At 40.4% G+C, this 27,259-nt stretch overlaps 1 protein-coding gene across 4 annotated transcripts in view; it reads right to left on the bottom strand.

The window, feature by feature from the left end:
- The window catches only part of RBMS1 (RNA binding motif single stranded interacting protein 1), a 217,982-nt gene that overhangs the window by 9,910 nt on the left and 180,813 nt on the right, over positions 1-27,259 (bottom strand). For 3 of the 4 annotated variants that reach the window (XM_068969345.1, XM_068969347.1, XM_068969348.1), the window contains exons 4-9: positions 24,592-24,683; positions 15,346-15,503; positions 13,349-13,428; positions 2,241-2,356; positions 1,131-1,180; positions 911-1,004 (exon numbers count right to left, since the gene is read on the bottom strand). In XM_068969345.1, the coding sequence (XP_068825446.1) occupies positions 911-1,004; positions 1,131-1,180; positions 2,241-2,356; positions 13,349-13,428; positions 15,346-15,503; positions 24,592-24,683 (590 nt within the window). The remainder of the gene's footprint in view (positions 1-910; positions 1,005-1,130; positions 1,181-2,240; positions 2,357-13,348; positions 13,429-15,345; positions 15,504-24,591; positions 24,684-27,259) is intronic. The other variant, XM_068969346.1, reaches the window with a different exon arrangement.

The raw sequence follows: 27,259 nt of genomic DNA, 5'->3' as shown, positions 1-27,259 counted from the left end.
TTATTATCCCCATTTTAAAGATGAGGAAACTGAGGCTTACAGATGTGAAATCACACAGTTATTAGATTTTATCCCCTACCACCAGAATCCAGGGTTACAATATCTAATTCAATTGTTTTAAAGACAAGAATACACAAAAGTTTAGTCACACAGGATCTCAACAGTTAACAAAAGTGTATTCCTATGTCTGTAATTGACTCCGTTGGTGTTCCTGTCTGGGTCAATCAAGGTGGTGACCTTGTGAGAGGCACTCCGCTATGGGAGGAGAAATACATGTACACCCAGGATTCACGGAGAATAGGAGCTACCTCTCCAATAAAACCACATCAGTATAACCACAAGGTGCTGAAGGAGATCTTGGTTCTAAGTTGGGAGTGTAAGGTAAAGCCTCTTCAAAAAATAACCTAAATGGGAAGCCGCCTCCCCTTTTTTGGGCCTCAAGTCTCAACGCATTGCTCATTTCATGTTACCTGATAGAGACACATCTTCATTTATTAGCATTATTTACTTGCTCTTTTGGTAGTTTCTGCTGACAAATTAACAAAGGAATAGTGCAGATCTATTCTGTATTTTACCTAACGGCAATTCTCTTCCAGTTTCAATGTCTGGGACACATGGTGTCCAGCGGCAGGGCCTGTTGTAAAGGAAGCATCTGAGTTTGTCCCAATTCTAAAATGCTATAATTTCAAAAACTGACAACCATTTCCCTTTGTTGTACAATCTCCTAAACACAAAAATAAATCACTCTGTCAAATAAAAAGCAGCTATTTCTAAATTGGGTATCTAAGCTGCCTAACATTTGACTTAAAATTTCATTATAAATGTTCAAAATTTTAAGATACATAAAATCATAGCAATAATTCATGGTTGGCAAGTTGTCATACTCTTGATGAACCCTAAAGGTACAAACCTGGTAGGCAGATACAGGAGACGCAATATAGGGCGTAATAGAAGTCTGAGTAATCATTCGGTTTGTAGCAATACTGTATGGTGAAGGATAAAATCTAGAACAAACACAAAAGCCTTTATTAAGTAATCCTTTAAGCACAATCATTCATGGAATAAACGTCTGATGTTTTCCACCTTCACATTTTCCCTCTAGCTATTATGTATTTATCTTAATGACATACCCATTCTGTATAGCAGCTGTGGTTGGGTCATAAGTAAGTGTCATTCCAGCCTATGGGAAAGAAAAAGAAACATTCATCTGCAAAGGTACAAATTAAAAATTCCATTTCTCAGACTCACGGCAACAAAAAGTGGGGATAGTTTAGTATCTGATAAAACTGAGAGTTTATGTTAGACACACGTAATTATAAACTCGACACGAGAATTAAGCTCTAGATTGGAACTGTACAACATAGCAGCCCTTAGTCAAAGACAGCTATTTAAACTTAAACGAAAAGCTGAGTCCCTCTACCATACCAGCTACATTTCAAAGGCGTTACAAGTGGCTAGTGGCAATCACTGGACAGTACAGACTGTAGAACATTCTACTGAATGGCAGTTCCTTAGACATTCTTGAACCAATATGTTACTTAAAAAAAAAAAAAAAGAACAGTTTATTTATGGTTAGTATGGGAGAATGGAGGGCCAACATTTTTATTAAGAAATTGAGCTCTTTTTCTAAAGAACATTATTGAAAAGAATTAGGTAAAAAAAACCTGAATGACAAATATACTACTTATTTTAATAATATTTAAAATAATTTCTATATAATTAAAACTGTAATTCTAAGAAACCATAACATTAAAGACCACTTGTGTGGTGGGCTGCTGTCCATGGGGTCGCATAGAGTCGGACATGACTGAAGCGACTTAGCATGCATGCATGCGTTGGAGAAGGAAATGGCAACCCACTCCAGTGTTCTTGCCTGGAGAATCCCAGGGACGGAGGAGCCTGGTGGGCTGCACAGAGTCGGACACAACTGAAGCGACTTAGCTGTAGCTGTGCATTTCTTACAGCAATTTAAAACGCCCTTTTTTTTTTTTTTTTAAATAAATGTTGCTAACTGGTAAACCTGGCTGTTTCCACCACCTATTGTCTGTCGGGAGAATCATCACTTCCTTAGCTCTGTATTCACTGTGAGAAGACCTCACATGACACTATCTGGATAATGAAGTTTTAACCCTAGCCCCTATTTTAGAAACGCGATAACCGCGTTAAGATGCTGCGTGGGTAACTACTCTCATATTTTGTGTGATGACACAGCCCCACAGAAGTTTCAGGAAAGGACTTACAAGTCTCACCTCTCCTTCTCTGTGCCAGGGCCGTCCATTTGGGATGTATTTGTTTGGGTTCTGCCTCTTCTTCTGTCCGCCATCCGCAAATTTACACAATAACGGTTCTGTAGGAGCTGAATAAACAGGGGAAAATAACAGAAAACCAGAATTGTATGTGCCTACAAGTGATGAAATGTAACTGAATTCTTTTAATAGGAGCAATGTTGGTGCTCGAAGGGAACGGAGAGAATACTTCAAGGCAAAAGTTTATTCAGACCCTTAGAAGAGGACCCACTGGTGAGAAACACAGTACACAAAATGTTAGCTATTTACTTCAAACTGGAGTGCAATAAACATTTAAAGAGCTATTCCGAGGAGGCAAAGGCAGTCTTTGATCCACTCGTGTATTTCTTTAGGTGTGAGCCCTCTGCAGCTCCATCCCTCTAAATCTTCAAATGTAACTAGCATTGTCACTCTCCCCTCCTTCACTTAAAAATGCTCCTGTAATTTTCCATTATAATTCCTCAGAGAGGTCTTCACTTCCTCCAGGAGAAAACAAGTTCCCCTGTATACTGCTCACACTGTACTTTTTTTTTTAATAGGTGCTTACTATTTATTCATATGATTTAAAAGAATTTCTTTAATTTTTAAAAAATTGGAGGGTAACTGCTTTACAATGCTGTGTTACTTTCTGTGTTACAACAACATGAATCAGCCATAGGTATACATACAACCCTTCCCTCTTAAGCCTTCCTCCCACCCTCCCCTTCCTACCTTTTAGGTCATCACAGAGCACTGAGCTGAGCTCCCTGGGCCATACAGCAGCTTCCCACTAGCTGTCTGTTTCACAGATGGTACTGCAGATACATCAATGCTACTCTCTCAATTCACACGCCCCCCCCACCACCGCCCCACCCCCACCACACTGCATTTTTATTTGGAGCATCTATAATACTTTGTGAATGTGGCGATCTGTCTGGTGTCCATCTCCCCTCCAGAGTGTAAGCTCCGTGGGGGCAGTGACTTCTGTTCATCCCTGTTACCTCCAGTGCCAAAGTGTCTAGCATACTGCAGGCACTTATTCCCTCTTGGGTGAACCAATGAATGAATACAAACAGGTCTTCTTTTATTTTGGGGCTGTAGCAGGGAAACAGCTATACCTGCCCACTGTCTTTAAAGGTTTTTTTCGGCCTTTAATCATCCCACTTGGAGTTGCTTTACAATACATCCGCCTCATAAAATGATCCCAAAAAACTGTCAAAGAAAAGCAAGAGGTGCCTAAGATGCACAGACTTTTCTCACCAGGGTCACGTCTTCATTAGCCAAAAAAAGAAAAAAAAAAAAAAAAAAGGCAACAACACAGTAGGCCACCCATAACTTCTGCTTTAAAAAATGTTTTTTTCTATAATGGAAACAGCGGTGTATTCCTAAAAGCTGCACATGTTTCAGTATGTTTCTGGTTAACACAATAAAGATACGCACACCTTCGTGTCTGGCTCAGCATCCAGTCCTTTGTCTACCGTGGAATGGTGATTACTACTCTCAAGTTCTGTTTCAAAGTTAAATAACCATGGAGAGAAAAATATTACTTGTGGAAAATTTACTCCTTTCTCCTTTGCCTCTTATTATCCTAATTCATCTCTTATTTTATATCACTATTACCCACCCACTAATGACAGGGTGTGGAAGCAACAGTGTCTCTCAATGCTGCTCTGCCAAAAAAACAAAACATAACCAAAACCCCACTTCCACTCCTCCTTGCAGGCTGTCCACTGGCACTCCTTTCCCCTCTCCCTGGCTGAGTTGCTCCAGAGGGATGGGCTTGCACGTGAGCTCAGGTCTGAATGGCAACTGTACTGCTATGGGTGCCTGGAGGTGAGAGCAAAACCGTCCTGTGTCTGGTGAGACACGCGTGCCCGGCATTCACAAAGGGGCCCTGAGTTTCCCTTCTGACTCCATTACCTCCCCCAGCTGCTGATTTCCTGAGCAAGGAACTTCCATTCTTCCATTTAAGGCAAGCCGGGTGTGATGGAAGATGGACAGGGGCCAAATCCTACATTCCTAAACCACATTCTCTGTCTCTTCAAACAAACAAAAAAAAGCTACTGACTTTTGGAAATTTCCACCTCCACCAACAATCACTGAAGGTAAAGTAAATGGATGCAGTGAAACCAGGGAGCTTTCTAAATCACTGACAATGCTTTTAATCCTGCAACTGGCCCTTCAGAATCAAATGGAAATGGGACCGAGAAAAGACGACATTCAAGCAGAAGTGAAGAGAGTGCCTGTTGAGGCCAGCGATGCCTCGTCCTTGACTCCTGAGGACAAACTGAGAACTGAGAGAGAAACAAGAGCTCACTCTCCACTGATCTAGAAAGGTCCTTATAGTAACAAATGTTTCCTCCAATGACATCTGAAGGTTTTAGGATTCTGTCTCCCCATAACCTTGTGGAGCAAGAGAGAGTAAACTCTATGGTGCCGGCACTTTGTGGGGCTTCACTTTGGGGAAGTGCTTTTATCTAGAGGCATTATAAAGATCAGCTCTGAGACTGAAAGTAAAATTAAAAACGAAAAAGAAGTTCCCTTCAAAGGGAACAACGCAAATGCACCATTTTTCCTCCATTAGCAGAGAAAGAAGGTGACCAGGTCAGAATCATTCTGGAAGTTCCCCAGGGCTGCCCAGGCAGGCAGGTGCGAATGGAGGCAGCTGGGGAGCCGTCGTCGGGGAGCAGCAAGGCTGTGCCTTTGCTGAGAGGCCAAACAGGCCTTCCCTATCTGTGGGAAGGTGCTCCCAACACATTTTCATTCATCTCGACTAAGCTCTGTCAACGAAAAAGCAATTTCAGGCAACAATCAAGCCTGCTAAAGACATGTAATGAGGAGGTAAACATCAAGTGAGCAATGACATGTTTGCAAATATATCATTTAAAATGAAACAAATGGAACAGAATGTAGCTGAATCTTTCAAAGTGAATTACATTTGCTACATGATTCTGCACTGTCATTAAGATATTTTCCTTCCTCTAAAACCAAAAAGGTAAGTCGTTAAAACAGTGTGTCTATTGGCAGGTGTCCCCTATCTTAGGAAAACAAATTTCTTATTTCAAAGAACTACACCCCAGTTAGAGAAGGCAATCAATGGCAAACCACTCCAGTACTCTTGCCTGGAGACTCCCATGGAGGAAGGAGCCTGGTAGGCTATAGTCCATGGGGTCGCTGAAGGTTGGACACGACTGAGTGACTTCACTTTCACTTTTCACTTTCATGCATTGGAGAAGGAAACGGCAACCCACTCCAGTGTTCTTGCCTGGAGAATCCCAGGGACAGAGGAGCCTGGTGGGCTGCCGTCTATGGGGTCGCACAGAGTCAGACACGACTGAAGCGACTTAGCATCAGCAGCAGCATAACCCAGTAGAAGTGACAGTTTTCAGACAGTTGTTGGGTTGTTGCTTCAGGGAAAGAGGAATGCCCTAGTATTCTGTGTGAGGCAACATACGATTCTAACCACTTCTTTCCTCTATTATTATGTTCTCTGGTCTGTTTGCAGTTGACATTTTCACCAAGTGCCTGATCTCTGGCATCGACAGTCCCTCCTAAGGGGCTGTGAGCCACGGGGGGATGCCCACGATGGCTTCCTGCACATCTCCACCAAGTTGTGTCCTTACCCAGCTTCTGAAGTTCAGACTCTGCAGTGATTTATTTAGGCTCAACTGTCTTTCCTGGACACCTACACTCAACATCATTTCTAGAACGCCTGCTTTGACTAAGCACTGAAGCACGTGATCAGACCTCCCAGACATCCTCCTCACTTATCTAATCCAGCTGCTCAGAGGACTCCAAGCTCTCTTCTATTTCTACCAAAGTGGAGTTTTTCCTTACCATGTTCTAACAGCTGGAGAAACGACTACCCCCCAGCTCCCATTTTTCTTCTAGCTATGCAGCATTTTATCCCAAATAACAGTCTCTAAGACATAAACTGCCTTTGATAGAAGCTTTTCTATCAGTTTTGGAAAAGTAGCCCACTCAGCAACTATCGGGGCTTCCCTGGGGGCTCAGATGGTAAAGAATCTGCTTGAAATGGGGGAGACCTGGGTTTGATTCAGGTTTCTCCAGGGTTGGGAAGATCCTCTGGAGAAGGGAATGGCAACCCATTCCATTATTCTTGCCTGGAGAATTCCATGGACAGAGGAGCCTGGTGGACTACAGTCCATAGCGTTGTACAGAACTTGACAAGACTGAGCGACTTTCACTTCACAGCAACTGTAATCAGCTTTCTTAATGATCACTGTCAGCTACTTTCAAAGTTCCTCAACTAACAACATGCAAGAAACTATCCAAGACTCTTAAAAATTTCTATCTAAGGATCCAATAAATACTAACCTTTTTTTGTGTTTCCTGTTTCAGTCCCTTCTTTGTTTACAACCAAACCTTGTGGTCCTCTCTACCATGGGGCACAACCCTGGCTTCTCTCCAGATGCATACCCTCCCATACGGGCTCTGTTAGGGTCTGTCTCTGCTTTCCTGACCCTTACAGAGTGGTTCCATATCCCATTCAGCTTTCCTTGTCAGTAAAATAATGGTTAAACAACAGGTTAAAGAGAAACCAAAAACATAATATTATCCCATCACTCCAACATAAATATTTTAATATTCTATATTTACTACTTTTCTAAGTCTATATTTATTTTTCATTTTTGCAAAGATAGGGGCTTTTCTTTTATCATTTACATTGTAGCTCTTTATCTTGCTACAGAATCTTTTTTTTCTAATGGTTACATAATGTTCTATTTGAAAAGGGATCATGTATAGTTTCTTTGTTCTTATAACTAACACTGTGTGAACATCTGTGAGTGTTATATATTTTATCTCTTTGGTCCCAGGGCCAATGTGATACTAGCAGTCAGATTCTGTGCTGGTTGGAACAATGGATCTAGATTAGTCTTTCTGGGTTTGAATTTTGGCTTTTCCATTTACTAGCTAGTGATTCCAGGCAGGTCTCTGGTTTCATAATATGTGAAATGGAGACCATTAAGAGTGCTTACTTCAAAACATTGTTATAATTAATATATATAAATATATATAAAACACACAGAACAATTCAATAAGTATTAGTTACTATTATTATCATCACTATGACAACAGGAGGAGCTCAAATTTTGAGCTGTGGCTTCTCCTTTGAACTGTTAAATTCTTGGGAGAGGAAATTCTGGTTCAGAAGTTATAAATGTTTTTAGGGACTGGCCTGTTTTCCTTGGGATTTGATTCTGTGAGATTTAAAGAGCTGGCTACCGTTGCTACGTTGGCTTGATGTAGACTAAAGAAATGTTTAAGTTGTAGTTAGGGATGAAGTTACTGGCAAACGCCTTTTAGAAAACTGTTTCATAGTAACACCTACATTTTTAACTCAAGATCCTTATGCTTTAATAAAATCTTACTTCACTATTTATGAGCTTCCCAGGTGGCCCTAGCGGTAAAGAACCCGCCTGGCAATGGAGAAGACGTAAGAGACATGCGTTTGATCCTTGGGTCGCGAAGATTCCCTGCAGGAGGGCATGGCAACCCACTCCAGTATTCTTGCCTGGAGAATTAGATGGACAGAGGAGTCTGGCAGGCTACAGTCAACAGTGTTGCAAAGAGTCGGGATAGGACTGAAGTTACTTAACACGCACACACCACCATTTACTATTCCTTTCTAGCAGGACCTGATGGTAGAAAGGTGTAAAACTGACTGGAGTGGGCCTGTGGGCTGGGTGTGATCCGTGGTGGTAACAGCTGCCTAAAGGCAGTCTCCTCCTAAACCTGGCACAACACTCAAAGCGTCTTCAGCTGAAACATGCACACGCATCTGGTTGAGGTCCCTTGTCACTTTTTAAAACCCAGACTTCCCTTCTGGTAGAGAATAAGTTTTAGTTTTGGATCTGCAAGACAGTCCTCACCCCAGTGGCCTCCCAGGATGGTTCCTGTGCTTCTGCTTTCTCGGTGATGATTTACTCATGATTTACGTTTGGAGGGAACATCTCAACAGAACGTGCATTCAGACTCTGCTCTATTGTACGCATTGGGTGAGGGATACGGGAGCCATCACAATCCCAGAGGTCTGATCACACTGCCCTAAAGGTACCAGGACCATCGCACATGTCTTCAAGTATTTCTTTTGTCCTAGAGTTGCCCAAATTTTCTGTTTTTAACAGAGTAAATGAAGCTTAAGCCAAACGTGCAGGAAACGAAATGGGCAATAAAAGCCCTTGAAAGATGTCCAGCCTTTTTACTAGATTTGTGATTTTTCCTCTAAACATCACCTTTTCTGCCTTCTGGCACTGAACAAGGCCCAAATAATTTTACCTATATACAGAACATTTCAGAACATGGGTAAAAGCAGTTTTCAAGCTCTGCCGGGCATATACCCAAGCTGAAAAGTCAAGGTAACACAGAAAGCAGATGTAAAACAAGCTGGGGTCTTTGGATGGAGTCGGCCAGCAGTCACATATGCACTCCACTGGAGCTCCTTCGCCTGCACAGGAGAAGCTTCAGGCAATGCGGCAGAATGAAGCCAGCGCGAGGCTGGGAATCTAACAAGCAATTGCATATCCAGTGACTAGGCACTTTTTTTCTTAAAAAAAAAAAAACAAAAAAACCAAAAGACTCTCTGCCCCGACCACACTAGGACGTCTTCACATTCCATTAATGTCACGGAGAGGTCCAGAAGGAGAGACGTGATCATACTGCCTTCTGCAGCACTGGATATGCATGTGGCCTTTGTCCATGGCGTGTGTGTTGTGGGTGCAGGGCAAGCAGCCCTAGGAGAGTTCCAGCTAACATGCCATATGCATTTGCACTCTCTTCCAGGAAGGTACTGGAAGAACATTTTTCAGACAAATCTCTGAATCATGACCATGAGTGACAGTGTCTTTGCCTTGGGTACATCTCCTAATTTGGACCTCAGTTCTACCCACCTCTCGTTTCTAACATTCACTGTATGGGAAAGCACCACTATACTATTTCTCCATAACGGAATTTTTATCAACCCAATAGGACATACTGCTTTTAAATTTCTATGGAATTCACCTAGACTGTCTCACAAAGAAGTCACTGTCTCACAAAGAAGTTCTTTTATCCTCATGGTCCTTTCAAGTAAATGTGACTAAGTGCAAACCAGCTAGCACTCAAAACCAAGGTAAATCCAAACAAAAGAAAATGCTTCAGTATTTTCAGAGAAAAGTGAGAGCCTGAGTGCGGAGAAGGATAGAAGGAAAGGCATTCTGAGAAATTTCTTTTTTCAACATAAATTGTAATGTATGCTTGAAGAATCTGCCATAAGATACAGCCTTTGTGAAAATATGGTAATATCAGACACAAAAGCACTAGATTTTTTAAAAAGCGGCTTCAGAAAGAAGACTGCATAAAATGTTGTGATGTGGTTGAGTGATTTTTATGGAACTCTAAACATGCATTACCAGGCCCCACATAGGGCACCGAGCTACAACACCCTGGCATGAAGACAGTGCTGGCAGACGGATGGGTGGTATTGGAGAAATGACATAGCTGAGCTCCTCTTGCTTTGCATCTAGAGACTTTCTCTCTAGCGTCACGCAATGAGTTAACTGCTCAGTTTGCTAATTTTCAAAAAGTGTCTTTGGGGGACTGTGTCTAATGTGTGTTTCTTTTCTATACTTGGTTCCAATGTCACATGCAAATCACCAGTCATGCAAGAATCAGAGTACTCTGACAGAAACCAACCTGGATAATTCTGCTTATGCCAGCTAAACAACTTGCATCATTAAATAAACCATCCTCTGACTGTATTTATGAAATGTTATGTCTGCCTAGCAATAAGCCTACACTATTTAAACATGAAAGTGGAGGCCCATTCAATTTACCCTTGTCTGACAATATTCTTTATTTTTCACCTGGTTCTACTGAAAGTAATCATATGCACTCCATGAAGAAACCCATGTGCAGAGCAGTCAGTCAGGTAATTGGAGGGGAGAGAGGGGCATTAATAAACAGACTGTAAGTCAAAGATAATTCTTGTATTTACATGGACAGAAAACAATCCAGAGATGTTAAAAATGGTTTCAGTTCTGGTGTGGGTTCTCCAGTCCACTGGAGACTTGTTTTGGGGAAAGGTTGTTTATTGAACAGTGGGCTTCCCAACCTGCACTGTACATTTCAAACTCCTGCCAAAACAGCAGCTCAACCACTTATAGGCAAAATCTATCCCAAAAGGCCATCAAAATAGCCAGCCACGAATCTTGTGATAAGCACTCCATCTGAAAAACGCTCTTGAAAACCCTTGGGTAAACCTCTGCTGGTCCAGGGCGATGCACAGGCTTTGGTGCCTCCCGCAAAATTAAAATATAAAACACAGCCCTCGCCACTAAAGAACTTGTAGTCTAGTCGGGAACCAATACTGAAACACAGAAGAGACCATCACACATCAGAAAATCGCATAAAGTTAAGTCCTGGTTCAAATAAAGAGAACGGCTTGACCACACAGCTATCCTCCCTTAGGGGATGCTCCTCTTGGAGAAGGAACTGATCTGGTTCTTACACCCCCTCTGACCCTCAGCACTCGTTGGAAGAAACTATTCATCATTAGCTGCAAAGGTGCAGAGAATCCTACAATCATTTATGTGTGGTTTGGAAATCAGGTCTTTTTTGTTTTTTTTTCCTAGAATGGGTGTGACCAACAATCTTCAAATCTACTTCAAAGAAAACAGTTAAATGACACAACCATGAAGTCCTTTGGAGAAAAAAGGAAACTGGCCAACCTCAATTCGTGACATGCTGAGATCTATTTTACGCAGGGAACTGGCAGATCTTATCTTGGCTGATACAACATCAAATAAAAGGGTGCTGTGGTGTTTTTCCTTCTTGAAATTCCCCTGTTGCATTCAAGAACAAGCTGACAAAGTAAGGTCATAGGTGTGTGGATGAGCAGCCCTTCGAAGAGACTCATGTAATTCTCTGGGGTCCTGACTATGCAGAGGACGGCAAGGGGAGGGAGTAGGGCACGGGGGCAGCTGTGTGCAGGGGCCTTGCAAGGCCTGCAGGGCAAGGTTGACAGAAGGCTCCCACGTATGAAATCTTTCCCTTGTCTTTACTTAGTTGGAAGGTAAAAACAATCCCTTCTTGTTTTCTTTAATTTCAACTCAAAAGAAAACTGCCTAAGAAAAACAAAAAAGGAAGCTTTTCCACAAGGTTGAGTTCCTTGAAAGAATGTACTACCAGGTCTTGTATTTTATGCTTCAAACTCATGTCAGTAGGCAGTTCAAGCTCCCATACAGCCATGCAAACTGTATCCTATCAGGTTTTGGTGTTAAAGGATGCAATTAGTTCATGGGATCACACATACTTATAAGTTCTCTATGAAGTGGGACTCACCCGGATACCGAAACTAAAGTGGATCCCTAACCATAATCATCAGCTATCCAGTTAAAGATGGAGCCTTAGAGCTACAGGAGAATAAATACTAAACACTCGTTACACATGCGCACATAGAAACATCTTCCAGTTTGTGGTCACCACTTGCACGCCAGCTTGTAAACAGTGTTGTCTTGGTAAGTTTATGCAAAATAACAAACAGTTGTTGGTGCTTAGTAAGGTTCAAGTACTGAGCTAGGCATGAAAACCGCAAGATGAGAAAACAGGCTCTGCCTTCAAGGAGCTCAGTTTAGTGCACCGACATGTGTAAACCTGTTAAATTAAATGCTGCCCTCCAGGTGGGTATCCTCAGGGAGCAATGCAGATGGTGCCCCAATGGGAGCAGAGAAGGCTGCTGAAGTGGGGAGGCAGGCCTTGACCAGAGTCTTGAGGGGTGAGGAGGGCACAGCCAAGTTAAAGGGGATGGAAGCGAAGCCATCTGCTTAGGACTGCGGTGTGGGAGCAGTTTAGGGAGAGGGCTGTGCAAACTGGTGAACACTGTGAAGAACTACAGTTTAGGTAAGGGTGAGAGGCTGAGTGAGGCCCAGGGATGCTGAGGGTCTGGTCAGGCTGGAGCTCACTGTCTCTCAGAGCAGGTTTAGTGGGAGTCAGAGGAGGTGTGATGTTGGAATGCAATCTCCTGAGGTGTACTGTTCTCAGTCAAGACAACACAGGTCAGAGCAACGGCAGGAGGAGGCTGCAGAGAAGCAGATGGAGGGCCATCGCAGCTGAGTCCAGGCACTATAAGCAGGGAGGGCTCACACATGCTGAAATCATCCAGAACAAAGGCAGGAGCTGGGGTAGAAAGTACCATCGTCCTCGATGGATATGACTGAATGACAGGATACTTACCGAATGATAGGGTGTGCTAGAGGATGCCTTTAGCATCCAGGGAGGAGAGGTTTCCAATCCTCTGCAAGGCACACAGCTTCCTTACCAGTACGTCTGCTTCCATTCATATATATATCTTCATTTTACACATACATATTCATTTTATTTTTTGAATTAAAAGAAATTCATGAAGGTATAGTGATTTACTGTGTTGTGTTAGTTTCTGCTGTGCAGCAAAGTCTATCAGTTATACACCTACACATATCCCCTCTTTTAGATTCTTTTCCCATACAGATCATTACAGAGAACTGAGTAGAGTTCCCTGGGCTAAACTGTAGCTTCTTATTTGTTGCTGTTTTCCAGGTGTGTCCTACTCGTTGACCACCCCGTGAACTGTAGCCCACCAGGCTCCTCTGTCCTTGAGGTTTCCCAGGCATGAATACGGACGGGGCTGCCATTTCTTTCTCCAGGGGATCTTCCTGACCCAGGGATCAGAACCGTGTCTCCCGCAGGTCTCCTGCATTGCAGGCAGATTCTTTACTGCGGAGCCACCGGGGGAGTCCAGCTCCTATTCGTCGCCTATCTTATATATGGTGTAGTAGTGTGTATCTGTCAGTCTCCCAATTTATCCCTCCCCCTTCTCCTCACTTTCCTCCCTGGTAACCATGAGTTTGTTTTCTACATCTGTGACTCTATGCTTCCATTCACATTTAAACAGCCGGGAGAAATGAATTTTGAAGTCTTTTTGGAGATCCAAAGGAATAAACTTTAAAGAGCTAAATGAGGAGAGTTTTGTTCTTGATATAAGAGTCACCACATCCTAAAATTAGAAATAACAGAAAAGACTACTAATATAATTTTAGACAACATACCAGAAACTCCGGGTGGTGTCTTAATGAATTTTCCATTAAAATGACCAATAACAGCTTCACACTTTTCTGTTGATTCCATCCTATTTATACATAAAAATAAGACATAAATAATCAAAGATATCTTAATTTTCATTTTGTTCAGTGCACATGAATACAATCTTATAGGGTTATTTGATACAAATGAAACCTAACAAAAAGTGAGTGATAAGAAAAAGTGGATTTATTCTGTCTTTAAGTGTTGTTTGTGTGCTTTCATGATAAAATGAAAACTTGATAACCAGATACCTTCAGAATCATAAAAGAAATAAAATGTACCTTTAATCAAGCATACAAAATATTTAACTTTTTTCTACTTGTTGAAATTATAATCAATACATAATAGCTTCATTAGTTATGATACTGAAATCAATAACAAAAATACCAATTTAAACTACTAGTGTATTTAGTGCTGCTAGGATACTGCTCATTTTAGAGATGGTCTTTCCTTTAAAACGACAGACTTAAAAGTCATGAAATGAATTGGGGTTGAACAGAGGATGTGTCTTACAAGTTTTTCACCTTAGCTTCAAGTTTAAAATTAGTGAAGTCAATTATGTTCCTTCTTGGCCTTCTTGGCTTTAGAGGAAGAATTAAAGGATGGAGGCTGACAACTTATTCTACATCTGCAGAAACATTTCAGGGGAATTAAATAATTTTGATTTATTTTTCTTTAATGGAGGAAACACTGAAAAATCTGCTCAAAATGCACTGCACTCCTGGACTACCCAGAATAGTTGCACTTTGATTTTAATGGGTGGTAATAGTGGTAATTAAAAAGCATTAGAATTTAACTGGGTTCCATCTTTGGATACAGAAACGAAAGTCCTTGATCTGCTTTCAGAAGAACACCCACAGAGGGATGATTTTCAGATGGCGCTGGGCCTTTCACTGGTTCACCTGATCCTTTTAACCCATGAAGTGCACAATGGGTTCTGGCCTTGGTGACTTTCCACTTGTAGAATATTTTAGTTTTATTATAAAATCATCTGGTCTAACAGAAAGAGCAATGGATTGAGAGCCAGAAGAACTAAGTACTAGACCTTGCTTCATTGCTTGGCAACTCCGTGACAATGTCCTTTCTTTAACTCAATTCTTTTTATATGTGAAAGTGTGAACAATGCTTGCTTTGTTGATCTCACAGGCCTGTGGTAGATGTGACTGTCATCAAATGGGATAATGCACAGGAAGGTAAAAAGTCAGCGATTTCCCCCCCAAAATCAAAGTCAATACTTTAAAACATGTAGACATAATTGGTTACTGCACAGAATTAATAGGTTGCTAAACGCTGTAAAATCAGTTTTTGTATGTGGGCTTTCAGATTTGAATTATGTCAAAATCAAAGGAAGCAAACTAATCACTGCACTGAAGTACCCTCTCTGGGGAGGAAAGAATAAAAGTAAGATGAAAGAATGAGGATGCTTTAGATATGTGCAACATTTTACTTCTTAAAAAATAATTTGAAGCAAAAACTGTAAAGTGTTATAATGTGTATAACAACTGGTGGTCAGGTGTTTGCTGCACTCTTCTCAATGTGTAAAATATTTCATTAAAAAATCTAATTTACTGATTTTATTGATGATGAACCAAAGTTCTACCTAATGAGACAAAAATACCAATTTATTTATGAAATTTAGGAGCCTGAGATTATTTTTTTAAGCAGTTTATAGGCAACCTGATTGAACTGGTCAAAATATTAAGGAAACACACTTGCAAAACTATTGCTCATGTGATATTTCCTTACCCCGAGTCTCCAAATATTTAGGGTCCTCAGGCTCAAGAATCCCAGTGAGTTTTCAAAGAGCTGGGGGAGATGCACATTATTTTTTGTGCATAATTTAAGTTCATGGTACAACTGGCTTCTATAACCCTGGCTTAAATTCTCTCCTCTTGCTCAATTTTTATTCTCCAGGAAATGCAGCAGAACTATTGCTGACATGAAGGCAGGGCAGTAAGCTCACCTAGCAAAGCCAACACCACGACTTGTCCCACTGGAATCGCGTAGTATCCTTGTAGAAATCACTTGTCCAAATGGTTTCAGCATATTTTCAAGTTCTTGCTCATCCATGGACAGTGGCAAATTAGAAATATACAAGTTGGTAGGATCTTGTTCCTGTTGCTAAAACGGAACAGAGAATTACCTGTTAATTTCTAATAGAAGGTGAGATATTTACAGGAACACACTTTTACTTAGCCACTCTCTGAGTTCAGCTCCCTTTAAAGTACTAGCAAGTAAAATAAATAAATAAATAAAGTACTAGCAAGTGAGAGCACTTGCTACAGAACATCCGAGTCACCCTCGACACTCAACAACAGTGTCTGAAGCTTGGACAATCTGGTGAGGTCAGTCACGATCCCACCAAACCATTCTTGGCAGGTTTGGAAGTGGAAGTGCTGGCAGGCGCTGCTAAGTTGGAGAGGATGCCCTCATGGAAGTACAAGTCTCAGCTGTTTGCAGTGTTCTGCAAAATAACTAACCTTGCCTCCACTACTATTTTTAGGAGCCCATTTCGGGCACACTATTGCACAGATGGTGGTTACTGCTAATAATTCGATCCAGAGACACATGATGGGTTCTGGACCAAGTCATCCAAATTCAGTGGTGGTTTGCCCAAATTCCCTTCTTTTGCTCTATGGTGGAGTCCTTATTACCTTGATCTATGATCACCAAAGGAAAATAGAGGGCTCTTAAGCTAACAAAAACAAAAAAACCTACAAAGCCATACAAAATGAAAGACTAGAGGCAGAGCAAATTTTAGAATCTGGATAAAGCGAAACTCAAGTGTAGAAGGGGGTAGGGCATTCTGGGAAATCTTTGCTATTCAAAGAGTGATCCAGGAGCCAGCTGTGGTGGAATTACCTGCAAGCTTACTAGAAATGTAGGATCCCAGGTCCCATCCTAGACTAATGTTATCAGAAACTGCATTTTAACAAGATCTTCAGGAAGTACAAATGCATATGAAAGTCTAAGAAACAACAATTAGACCATTTCCCACTCACCCTTCCATTGCGGAAGTAAAATCAGCTGAAATCAAAGATAAGAACTGAGTTTTCTGAGAATCAGTAACTGCTACGTATAATTTTGCCTTTTTATACAGTTCATGGGGTTCTCACAGCAAGTATCTTGACTTACGAAGAGTTTGGTGTTAAATCATGAGGAAATAAGCTTACATGACAAATAGAATATTTTCTGAGCAAATAAAAATTCACCATGGCAATTATGAGATTAGGATGGTCTTAACTTTAAAATAGGCTTTCCTTTGATATTATTAACCAACTGTATCTTTACATATTGAATTATGAAAGTTTATGATTTTAACAAGCACTATTGTGCTGTGCTTCAGATGTGTCTGACTTTGTGACCTATGGACTGTAGCCCACCAGGTTCCTCTGTCCATGGGTTCTCCAGGCAACATTAAAGTGGGCTGCTATGCCCTCCTCCAGGGGATCTTCCCAACCCAGGAATTGAACCCATACCTCTGGCACGCTCCTGCACTGCAGGCAGGTTCTTTACCCACTGAGCCACCTGGGAAGCCCAACAAGTACTATTAGCAAAGTCATTAATTGATGTTTTAGTCTTAGGCATCAGAAAAGTGCACTCATCATATTTTAGATTTTCAAAATGTACAGTACTTTAAAAATATATGTGAAGTACACAAATGTTTGGATTTGTACAGTCGCTACTTTCAAATGTTATTCTGGCATTAATTAAACATGAAATACAACTTCTCCTTTTAGATAATCTGCAAGTAAAAGTGAATACTGATCTTTCATGCTGTATCTAAGTTGTAAGACTTAAAACAGTAATCTGGTATCCCAGAGAAGGGTAAAACACCCTGGTAGTTCCAATAATTAAAGTTACGACAGACGGACAAACTACGGGCAAAAAGTACTCTCTATGACTTCCTGGTTCTGACAGAGGCAGCCTGTAACTCCCAGTTCCAAAGGAATGGAGCAGAAGCTCCCAGCTTCTCAGAGGTGTGCCAGGTGCAGCTGGGTCCAGTAAAAAAAATTAAAAATTTTCAAATGTTCAATAGTAAGCCAAAAACTTAATCTTAGAGAGACTAAACAAAAATGGCTACTACCTTTGCTTCTGGCTGAAATTAAATTCATTGTGGTACCACTGATTACCTTATGCAGAGCAAAAGCTCCCACTGACAATTACATAAAGCGTATCTTTAATATATAAAGTTTGCAAAGTGATTTAATAAATGCATAACAATAGATAAAAGGCTTTAAAATAAGGGAGAAAACAATATGTTCTTAGGTATCAAAAATTTCAATTCTTTTGAGGTAGGCTAAGAGGTAAAATCTCCATTCCTTATTTCCCCTTCACTCCCTACCTCCTCAATTTTGCCCATTTAATTGTACAGCTTCTCAATTAGCTACCGCATGTCAGCTCTAATCTCCTACGTCCCTGAAGCTTTCATGGAGTGTACAAGACTGTGTTTGTTCCTGTGGAAGTCTGGTCCTTAGCTGGCAAACACAGACGGGATCCTTTCTTTCTGAAGGTGCGTACTGAGGGGCCCTGTAACCTAACACAGTCCAATAACATTTACAGTGTATCCTGTACATGCCAGACCCTCTTACACAATAATTATGACCCCAGTCCCGTCTTCCAACAGTTTACAGTTAGAGTTGGGGAGATAGAAACACGCGCAATGAATGCTGTAATGGAGACGTGAACAAATTAGAACGGGAGGACAAACGGGAGCTTGTCCTTAGTAGGGAACACTCTTCAGGGGGCATGACATCGAGTTGAGACCTGAGAGACACACATAAGGCACGAGGCTAAAAACCAGACTGTAAAAAGCTATCCAAGGAGTTTGACTTTTTTGTCAGTCATCCCTGCTTAAACTTTTCCACTGAAGGAGTGCAGCAGCAAAGAGAATGATTATGTCTCCTGCAAGTGTGTGGGCAATGGAGAAAAGAGCCTTGCTAAGGCTGCACAATTTCCTTGAAGCCTTGTGCTTTATCTGGGAGAAAAACAAAAGTATGTGAATGTTGCAATCGACTCCCTAATTATCTGAATTTGTTTCAATATAGAGCAATATTTCTGACCTAATACTTTGGAGTCATAATGACACTCCAGGGAGATAAGCCATATTTATCCTGTAATTTCAGGTATTCTGGTGGCTGAGGGGGGAGGACTAAGAAGGGGGAATCACCACTAGCAAGCCACCCCCTAAAAAGTGGGGAGCTTCCTGAGGCACAGATGCAAGGGAGTGATGTGATCAAACCTATCTTATTAGAAAGGTTTCTGAATCATGCTTAGTCAGATTCAGAGAAGCTGGGAACTCCCTAATTAAGGAGCATTAAAACACTCCCGGGACAAAGATATGGAATCAGAAATGTTATGTAAGAAACATGTATCATAAATATCACGAGCTTTCCTTTTGGGTTACAATTATTAAAATCTAAATGGTGAAATTTAAGAGTATTTAAGAATGTTCATAGAATTTGTCATCGGTGAAGTATTTTCAAAAGAACTAACAATGTAAGGTAACTAAGTGCTTTCTAAATCTGTGTTTTACTTGCTATTATTAAAATATCAATTATTATTAAATATAAATCTTCAATAAACATTATTAAATATAAATATTCAATAAACATTATTAAATATAATTATTAAATTATTAAAATATTATTCTTTAAAATGCTGGTTCAGTTTGAAAGTTTACCAATGAGGAAAAAAAATAATTAAAAGTGCTAAATCAGAATCCAGAAATTGAGCTCCCAACCCATTCTATGATAGGTAGATAAGGCAGATAGGTAGATTAGGTAGATAGGTAAGTATTTCCTATGATTTTAATGCATTTGTTTTTCAATAGCAAAAGGTCAGTCAATTAGCTCTTTTCATTGGAATGACCTCCAGGGCTAATGTTATTTATCTTTCCTTTCAAACAGTCAACTTCTTCTGCATACAGTGTAAAAAAATAAAAAAAACAAAAATGAGAAGCAACTCCAACCTGGCAGCAATGGCCACAAAAATATCTAATCACCAAAAAAGGGTCCCTGTGTTCTAATCATGATACATTTACAGTAAACAGAACATACAGTACTTGTAGCAAGGGGAGTGGTTCTTGAATAAGGGCAATATTGCGCCTTTAAATCAGGGACAACCATAACTCTGTTTTATGACATGCAATGCTATGTCTGAAAAAACAATTACTCTGTAAATTATGGGTGGTCAGACATAAAAATGCGGCCAATAGGCCTCTTTATATCCCAAGGCGTGGAAAAGGTTCAATGGCTTCTCTAACAAGTAGAAAACTAGATCCCACATTGGCCATGAGAGGGATAAATGGCTACTAATGTTCACTTGAGTAGAAAAGTGGGCTCAGAGGTCCCACATGGTGTAAAGCACTCAGTCATCATCTGAAAGAAATTAACAAAAACCTCCCTGTGCATGTGGAATGGTTCCTAAAATGCAAGAAAGGGACTTGGCAGGAAGACCAGACATCTGTTTTCTCTTGTACTGAATAGGTTCACCAACCAGCAGATAGCTGCTTACGGGCATGTGAATGCAAACTGCTTGAAGCATGGTAGACCTCTGTGTGGAAGGGCGATTAAATTTCTGCTCCTTTGACTGCCTATTTACTGAAAAAAATTGCAAGCATACCAGTAGGCAAATAACATGGAATGATGTGCTGACCCCCAGCAGGCTGGAAGAGGTACTGCTGAAAGGCCCACAGAAATCACTCTATTAACCAATGTTGATTTGAGTTTCATATCTTTTCAGCTTGTTGTCTGGGGTTTCTTTCTCCTTTTCATAGATTCTGAGTCTTTTATTTTGAAAAATGCACATATTTGAAACAAATGCCCAGTGTAACATAAATGGGAATGACCCTGAGCCTTTTGGAAAACCTTTTGGTAAATTTCATCAGGGTACTCAATGGACAGAGCTCAATAAATATAATTTTTAAATGGTCCATTCTTATCGCTCCGTATCTGCCCAAGCTGGGAAGTTTTTCTCGTGCTTAATTGGCTTCTTTGATCATCAACAAAACAAACATTTAATATCTACCATATGCCAAGTACTAAGCGAGGCACTGAAATTAAGACACGAGTAAGAAAATCACTGTTGTCCAAGGCTCTCCATTTGTAGTTTTATAATTCAGTTTTGAATATTTGTGGAGTCCTTTTTCAACTCAGGTAGCCAAAATGTCAAACAATATTATATCCCCCCTCACCTACTAATGTCCCTGAATTTTTCTGATTATGCAAAAGGGCAAGGCTTTAATATGTGGCAATGTGAATTTTCAAAAACTTTATAGTATCCAGATTAATTAAAGGAAGTGGACAGTGACAGGTCTCTTATCACCCAAACATAGGAGCCAGGCTTAAACTTTTACAAACTGTCTCCACCAAAAGGTACAAGTCAGATAATCCTGTATCCAGACGGCATAAAGGGGCCAAGTTAACTCCCCATACTCACATCCATGGTTCTATGGCATAGAACAATGGACCCTCTTCCATTTAAAATACCTTTTGTAACTTTAATGATATAATAAAAAAGAAATCAGGTCCAGGAAACTCAGTCATTCTATAGAGACCTGAAGAAATTCACGATGTGCAGGATGTTGGCACACTGCCAGTGTCTCTGAACCCCTGCATTGTTCATTCCCCTCAGATGATGGAGGAAGGGATCATTTTTCCTAGCCAATTTACAGTCCCAAGCTGCCTAAGGAGGTCTTTGAACAGTGCTCATTATCAGTCCACGGGAAAGCTGGCATTCAAAGCGCACTGTTGACATGGGACATACAGTGCCAATCTATACCCACTCTGGCTCTGACTAAATGCATTGTAAAGACTTCTTCAAACAGCATATAGTTAATATACTACGCTACTCAATATCACTGGTACTGAAAAGATGCCTAGGTTCGTGCTCATGAGGCCTCTCTAAATAAGGCCTCTGCATTAGCCCTAGTAGATTGTTAAAGTAGGCCTCTTTCTAACTTTGTTTCAGCAGAAGTCACCAAAAAAAAACCCCCAAAAAACAAAAAACGGGTGTCAGGCACACCCACATGCTAGAGCGAGAAACCAGACCTCCTAAACAGAGTCTGCATAGGAACTGGCTGAAGCCTGGTTTTGGATGCTCAGCTGACCACCCACCTTCTGTCTGCCCGGGAGAGCCTGAGGAGGCTGGGAATGAACACGCAGGTGGAGAGAACCACTGATGTGTTCCATGATGTGTTCCACGTCCCAACTAACTGGGCTTCTTCCTGCACCCTCCCTCCCCTGCCCACCACCAGCCAAGCAAGAAGGGCTTCAAGAGACCCCTCATGAGGCCTGGTCTGTGTCCTCTGGAGCTTGGTGGGTACAATGGATCAATGTCTGGCTTAAGCCTGAGGAATCTACAAGGCAAAAGGCTGACTGAAGGGGCCTATAAGTGTGATTGGGAGGTAACTAGTTTCCCACAGACAGCTGGCAGCCAGATCAATGTGGGCCACACAAGATGGAGTTGGCGCAGGGTTGTGTTAGATCCACCCAGGAAGGCTGTCCTGAAGGACAAGAAGGTCCAAGAAGAAAAGGACTGAAGGCCAACCCTTGGATCCTCAGGAGCTGAGGACACGTCTTCTCTAGGGTGAAGGAACCACAGGGGAGAGAGCAGAGCATTCTACCAGGGAAAGCATCAGTTTTCTGCCCAGAGAAATCAACACCACATCACATAATTGTCAGGTCAAGAAGCTTTCCCATCCCTTACCACTGTTCCAACCTGGGATGGGTAAGAAACCACAGCTAGCTATGAAGAGTGAGAAAAACACACATTTGGAAAATAGGAAAGAACGAACCATGTTCCCATCCCAGGACAAGCTTACTAGTTAGAGCAGACCGGAGCTGGGGGGACGGCAGAAGTTTTAGTATTATATGGCACACAAAATTTTGTCAAATAAACAGGACTGGACATTTCAGTTACGGGCATCACACACTTAGCATTGGAAATGTGTTGTTGAAAAATCAGACATTCAGCATCAAAACGTTAACCATGTGTTACACATCTGTGTGTGTGCTTGTAGACACATAACAGAAGGTTGTATTAGGATGTATTAATAATATTTCACATTATTTCAAGAAAAAAAGCATAATGCATTATCATTAATTACAACCTCCAATTTCCTAAAATGTCACTAAATACATGTCTTATAAATCTGTGTGTGTATATGTGTGTGTTTGGAAACATGTAAAAGTCTGTCTTATTGGGATGTAAACTTATAAAATATCACCTCTTGATCACCAAATTATCAGTGTGTGGTGTTTAGCAGACAACTGCTTTGTAAGCTGTGATTTCTCGTAGCACCAGCAACATCCACGACGCACATCCCTTTTGCTGACTCTCAGAACTGAGTTTTCAAAAGCTTTACACAATTCTGAGATTTTATTAACCATATTTGGAATATAACTTGAGATCTTCCCCTTAAACATCTTATTTAAAATATTGTATTGAGGTTGGTGTAAATACATAAAGGAATGGCTGAAAATGTATTTAAAGACAATTATATGCCCCAAAGTTTGGACATGAAAAAAATCATGTCCAAAGAAAAAAATTAACCAAAAAGGCCTAAAATGAAAGAAGCAACTGAAGGGACTTTTCAAAATAATAAAGAGTTGCCAAAAAAGTCATGGGATCTGCCCTAGATTTTATCCATGAGAGGAAGAAACTTATCCATGAGAGGAAGAAACAGGAGCTTCACAGAGTAGAGGAAATGGACAGAACAGAGGGAAAAATACAGTTCTTTTCTGATCATGCCTTCAAAGTCCTGCTTAGAAAACGTGGTTACCCACGGTTTACAGATACATATTAAACATTCTGTAAACCATACACAAGTATTGCATATTACAGTTAAACATACTAAAACCTCATGATCACCGTCTTTCAACAACACCACAAGAAGGTGCTCTATACTATGGACAAATAATTTAAAAATCAGGGTGCCCTTACTCTAGAGAAGATTGGTCCTTAGTATTTACAGTTTATTTTAGCTTCTTACTCTGGACTTTATCTTACCCCAAAGGTCTAAAAATATTAAAAGTCAAGGATAACTTTAGAAAGGTGATGAAAGTGTTAGTCACTCGGCTGTGTCCGACTCTTTGTGACCCCATGGACTGCAGCCCACCAGGCTCCTCTGTCCATGGGATTTCCCAGCCAAGAATACTGGAGTGAGTAGCCATTCCCTTCTCCAGGGGATCTTCCTGACCCAGGGATTGAACCTGGGTCTCCCACACTGCCGGCAGATTCTTTACCATCTGAGCCACCAGGAAAGCCCCTTTCATCAACTCCTGAAATCTTGATTCATGTTGATTCTTTTAGTTAAGGGAAATCGCTATTCTGGTAGCTGCATATTTGTCCTTCAACAGCTTTAAGGACTTAGCAGGTAACTTTTTTCACCCAGGGTTCTTTAACTTTCATAAATCTCCTTCCCTTATGGAAATGTGAGTGCTCCTCAGGGAGAGATCACAAACTACTCTTCAGAAGAAGCAGAGGACAGCACAAAATTACTTTGTACTTCAAGAAACTGGATAATATAAAAGTATTGATCTTTTGAAAAGAGTAAGTGTACTAGGTATGAAAAAATCCAAGTTTACATTCAGGCAATAAAACCTGGAGCACAAACAACACTTCTATGATAAGAGTTCATTGAAACTGTAGAATTATTAATTTCATTAATAATCAATGTCTAAAAATGTCTCTTTTATACAGAGGAAATATTATCTGTAGCTGACACTGCATTACAACTACTAGTATATTTGTATAAGCCTACATATGTGACAAAGTGTATTATTCTTTCAGAACATGACATTCTGAAGTACTTCTAAAATGTATTAATTCCTTAAACATTGAAAATTTAAAATTATTTTTAAAAATAAAGTACAAAAAAAAATAATAAAGTACAGAGCTTTAGTCCACAAGTACCCAATTACCTGAGAAAATCTGATGCTACTCCTCCGTTTACTTATGAGGTTACATAATCTGCTATGTAAAATTTTATACAGTTGTAAAATTCTTTTTCACACATAAAATTATGAGGAATTGTCTTTGGCAAAATAGCTGCTACTGAGGATGTGAAGGCAAGGGGCAAATGTCCCCAGGTACCTGCGACTCGCTGGGATGGAAGGAGAACTTGGATGGTGACAGGAAAAGCCATGTGCCCAGATTCAGAACCCAAGCCAGAGACTGGAGGAGTAAGTACTAGCTCTCAACTCACCTTTGCCATTTGAGCTTGAACCCCACTTGCCTTTAGGGCAGACACAGCCTTCTGAGCTGCTGCAGGACTGTCAAAGTCAACAAAACCATAACCTGAAACGCAAAACACAATTAGTGTTTAAGCTGTTATTTTATGATTATGTAAAGAGGGAAAGGATGACTCCTTTTGGTCTCTGAGGCAGGCAACAGAAATCAAAGCCCTGACGTTCTGACAGTCCCAAGCTTTATAGCCGTACTGCAACGTCCTCCCCAAGCTGTCTGTCCCGCCTATCTGGGCTAGGTAAGTTTCCCTTCAAAGTTTAAAAAAAAAAAAAGGAAAAAAAGAGAAACCAGTTTATTTCCTTTTTCAGATCTTTTTCTCAAGTATCTGTACTTGCTGGGGTGAGGCAGGGGATTGGGGAGGAAGACATCCAAGTTATCAATCAAGATTAAAAAAAACACGGGGGGGGGAATCAACTTCAGGAAAAGAGTAGCATTTTTAATAATTTGGTAAGAAAGATGGAGCTATCCTACAGAGCTTACAAATATTTGTTTATTCTGTAAACTGCATTTTTGAAATAAATTTAGCATAACAATTGGATACTCCAAATATAAAATAATCTACATATTAGAACTTATTTAAAAATATTACTTATTTATCTAAAATACAGCTCACAATCTCTTCAAAATAAATAAAGGGCAGTGGGGATATGGCTCCAGAAACCCTAAGTAGCTGTTTTGGTGTTCCTGGCCTAAAGTCTAAAAACAAAACATAATAAAGCAAACAAATAAACAACATCCTAAGAGAGGCCCTGGTTCAAAGCTTATTTATCCATAGCTTTTCAAACATTTTTAAACAAGCTGGTCAGCTATTTTCCCTGGCTGTAACAAATCAAAAGCAGGAAATTAGAGGAAAGAGGGGTCAGGTTGAGGATAGGGCTGCTACAAAATCATATGGATGGTACCTAGTGAAAACTAACAGCAACCAGTAAAAGAGGAAAACAATATAAAGAGCAGGCGTTTACAGAGCACCTGAGCAACCGTTCAACGAACCCACCAATCCCATAAGCATCACTGTATTAAATCAGGCCATCACTTTGCCACTGTGATAAGGCTTAAATTATCAAGAAAAGGTGCAACTGTATTTAAAAGCACATCAGTGAAATGATCAGGGTTCCAGGCAAAAATATCAACAGCGATCTACTTGGGACTCAAACCGATTATAAAATTAATGTTAAATGAGTAAGAATATTTTGAAAAAGGAAAGTCTTGTCTGGAAGTTACACAGAAGAGGGGCCAGGCCTATCATTTATTTATAGATATTATAAAGCTACAGTAATTTAGACAGGAAGGAACTAGGATCAAAACATACACATCAACACGACAAAGCAGAAACTTCAGAAGTAGTTCAAAGAGTGTGCAGTATTAGCAACAAAAATATTGCCCTGGTAAAAAATTAGTGAACTAGACTAAGAATTACAGAAATAGGTTATTTTAGAGAGAGGAGTGTCAAAGCTAAAACAAATAGCAGCTTCTTTCTATTACTTGGAATTGCAATGGAATAAGGCTTAATTTGATTTTGACAGTGAGTAGAGAAATACCCAGGTTGGAAAGCAAAAGAGGCGGCTGACCCAGGTAAAAACAGAATGCTCCTCAGCGGCCAGGTTAGAAATTAGGTTAAATATACTTCATTTTTTTTTTTTTTGAAATCTGTTATTAACGCTAATATGCAACCCACTATGAAGATGTATGCAGGCACACACATATCTCTCACGCTCATACATATTTTATTACCAAGCAGAGCTTAAGCAGGTCATAAACGAACACCCAACTACACGGAAATGATGTAACTTCTGATGGATGTTTAACAGTCCTTCTTTAATTTTACTGTTGTCAATAAATTATAGTAGGATGAAGATCCCAAGTCTGATATTAATGTAGCTGAAGTTTCTACTCAAGTACTGTTAGTATTATTTTATCTGTTATTTCCTTATTAGGAAAAATCCATAATGGCTCCATCTTAGCTAACTGTTTACATTCTTTTCTGGCCTTGCCCAGTGCCACTACATAGCTGTTTCATAAATATTTGCTTAAAACAAATATAACATGCTTATGCATGCAACTCTGCGCTCTTCCACGTTCCCTGTTATAATACTTTCAAGTTAAATATAAGAGTATATAAACGGGTCTCACGGATTCTCTGGGGGTTAATTATTTAAACATGTATATAGATATTTTTGAAGGTGGGAGTCACTAAATAACACAGCATCCTCTCACTGGAACCCCAGGAGGATCCTTCCAGGTCTTGGGACCAGGCATAGTTAACGGCATTTCTGCTTCTTGGGTTTTCTTCCACACTGAGATTACTGAATCACGGGAGTAGGTACGTTACTTTTGGTTTGGCAACCAGGAAATACAGGGCCATTTCTGTAGTCATAGGAAGCTTCCTGCTCTTATCCCTGTTTCTCCTTTGATCCGATCTGTCCTCACCCATTCTGTGTGCGTTGTGTTTTCTGGTCTTATATACAACTCTGTAAACACAGCACAATCAATCCTTTGCAAGTTTTTCTTGGTCCTGAACTGCCACGTACACTAGAGCTGAAAAGCATTTAAACACCTTTTGTCGGCTAAGAACTGGCAAAAGCTGAAATGCACGGGAGCAACTGAATAATGGATTTTCAAATTTAATA

The sequence above is a fragment of the Capricornis sumatraensis genome, chromosome 3, assembly GCF_032405125.1.
Source record: "Capricornis sumatraensis isolate serow.1 chromosome 3, serow.2, whole genome shotgun sequence".
NCBI lineage: Eukaryota > Metazoa > Chordata > Mammalia > Artiodactyla > Bovidae > Capricornis > Capricornis sumatraensis.
Note: the sequence above shows the minus strand (reverse complement) of the source record. Positions and strands in the feature narration are given on the sequence as shown.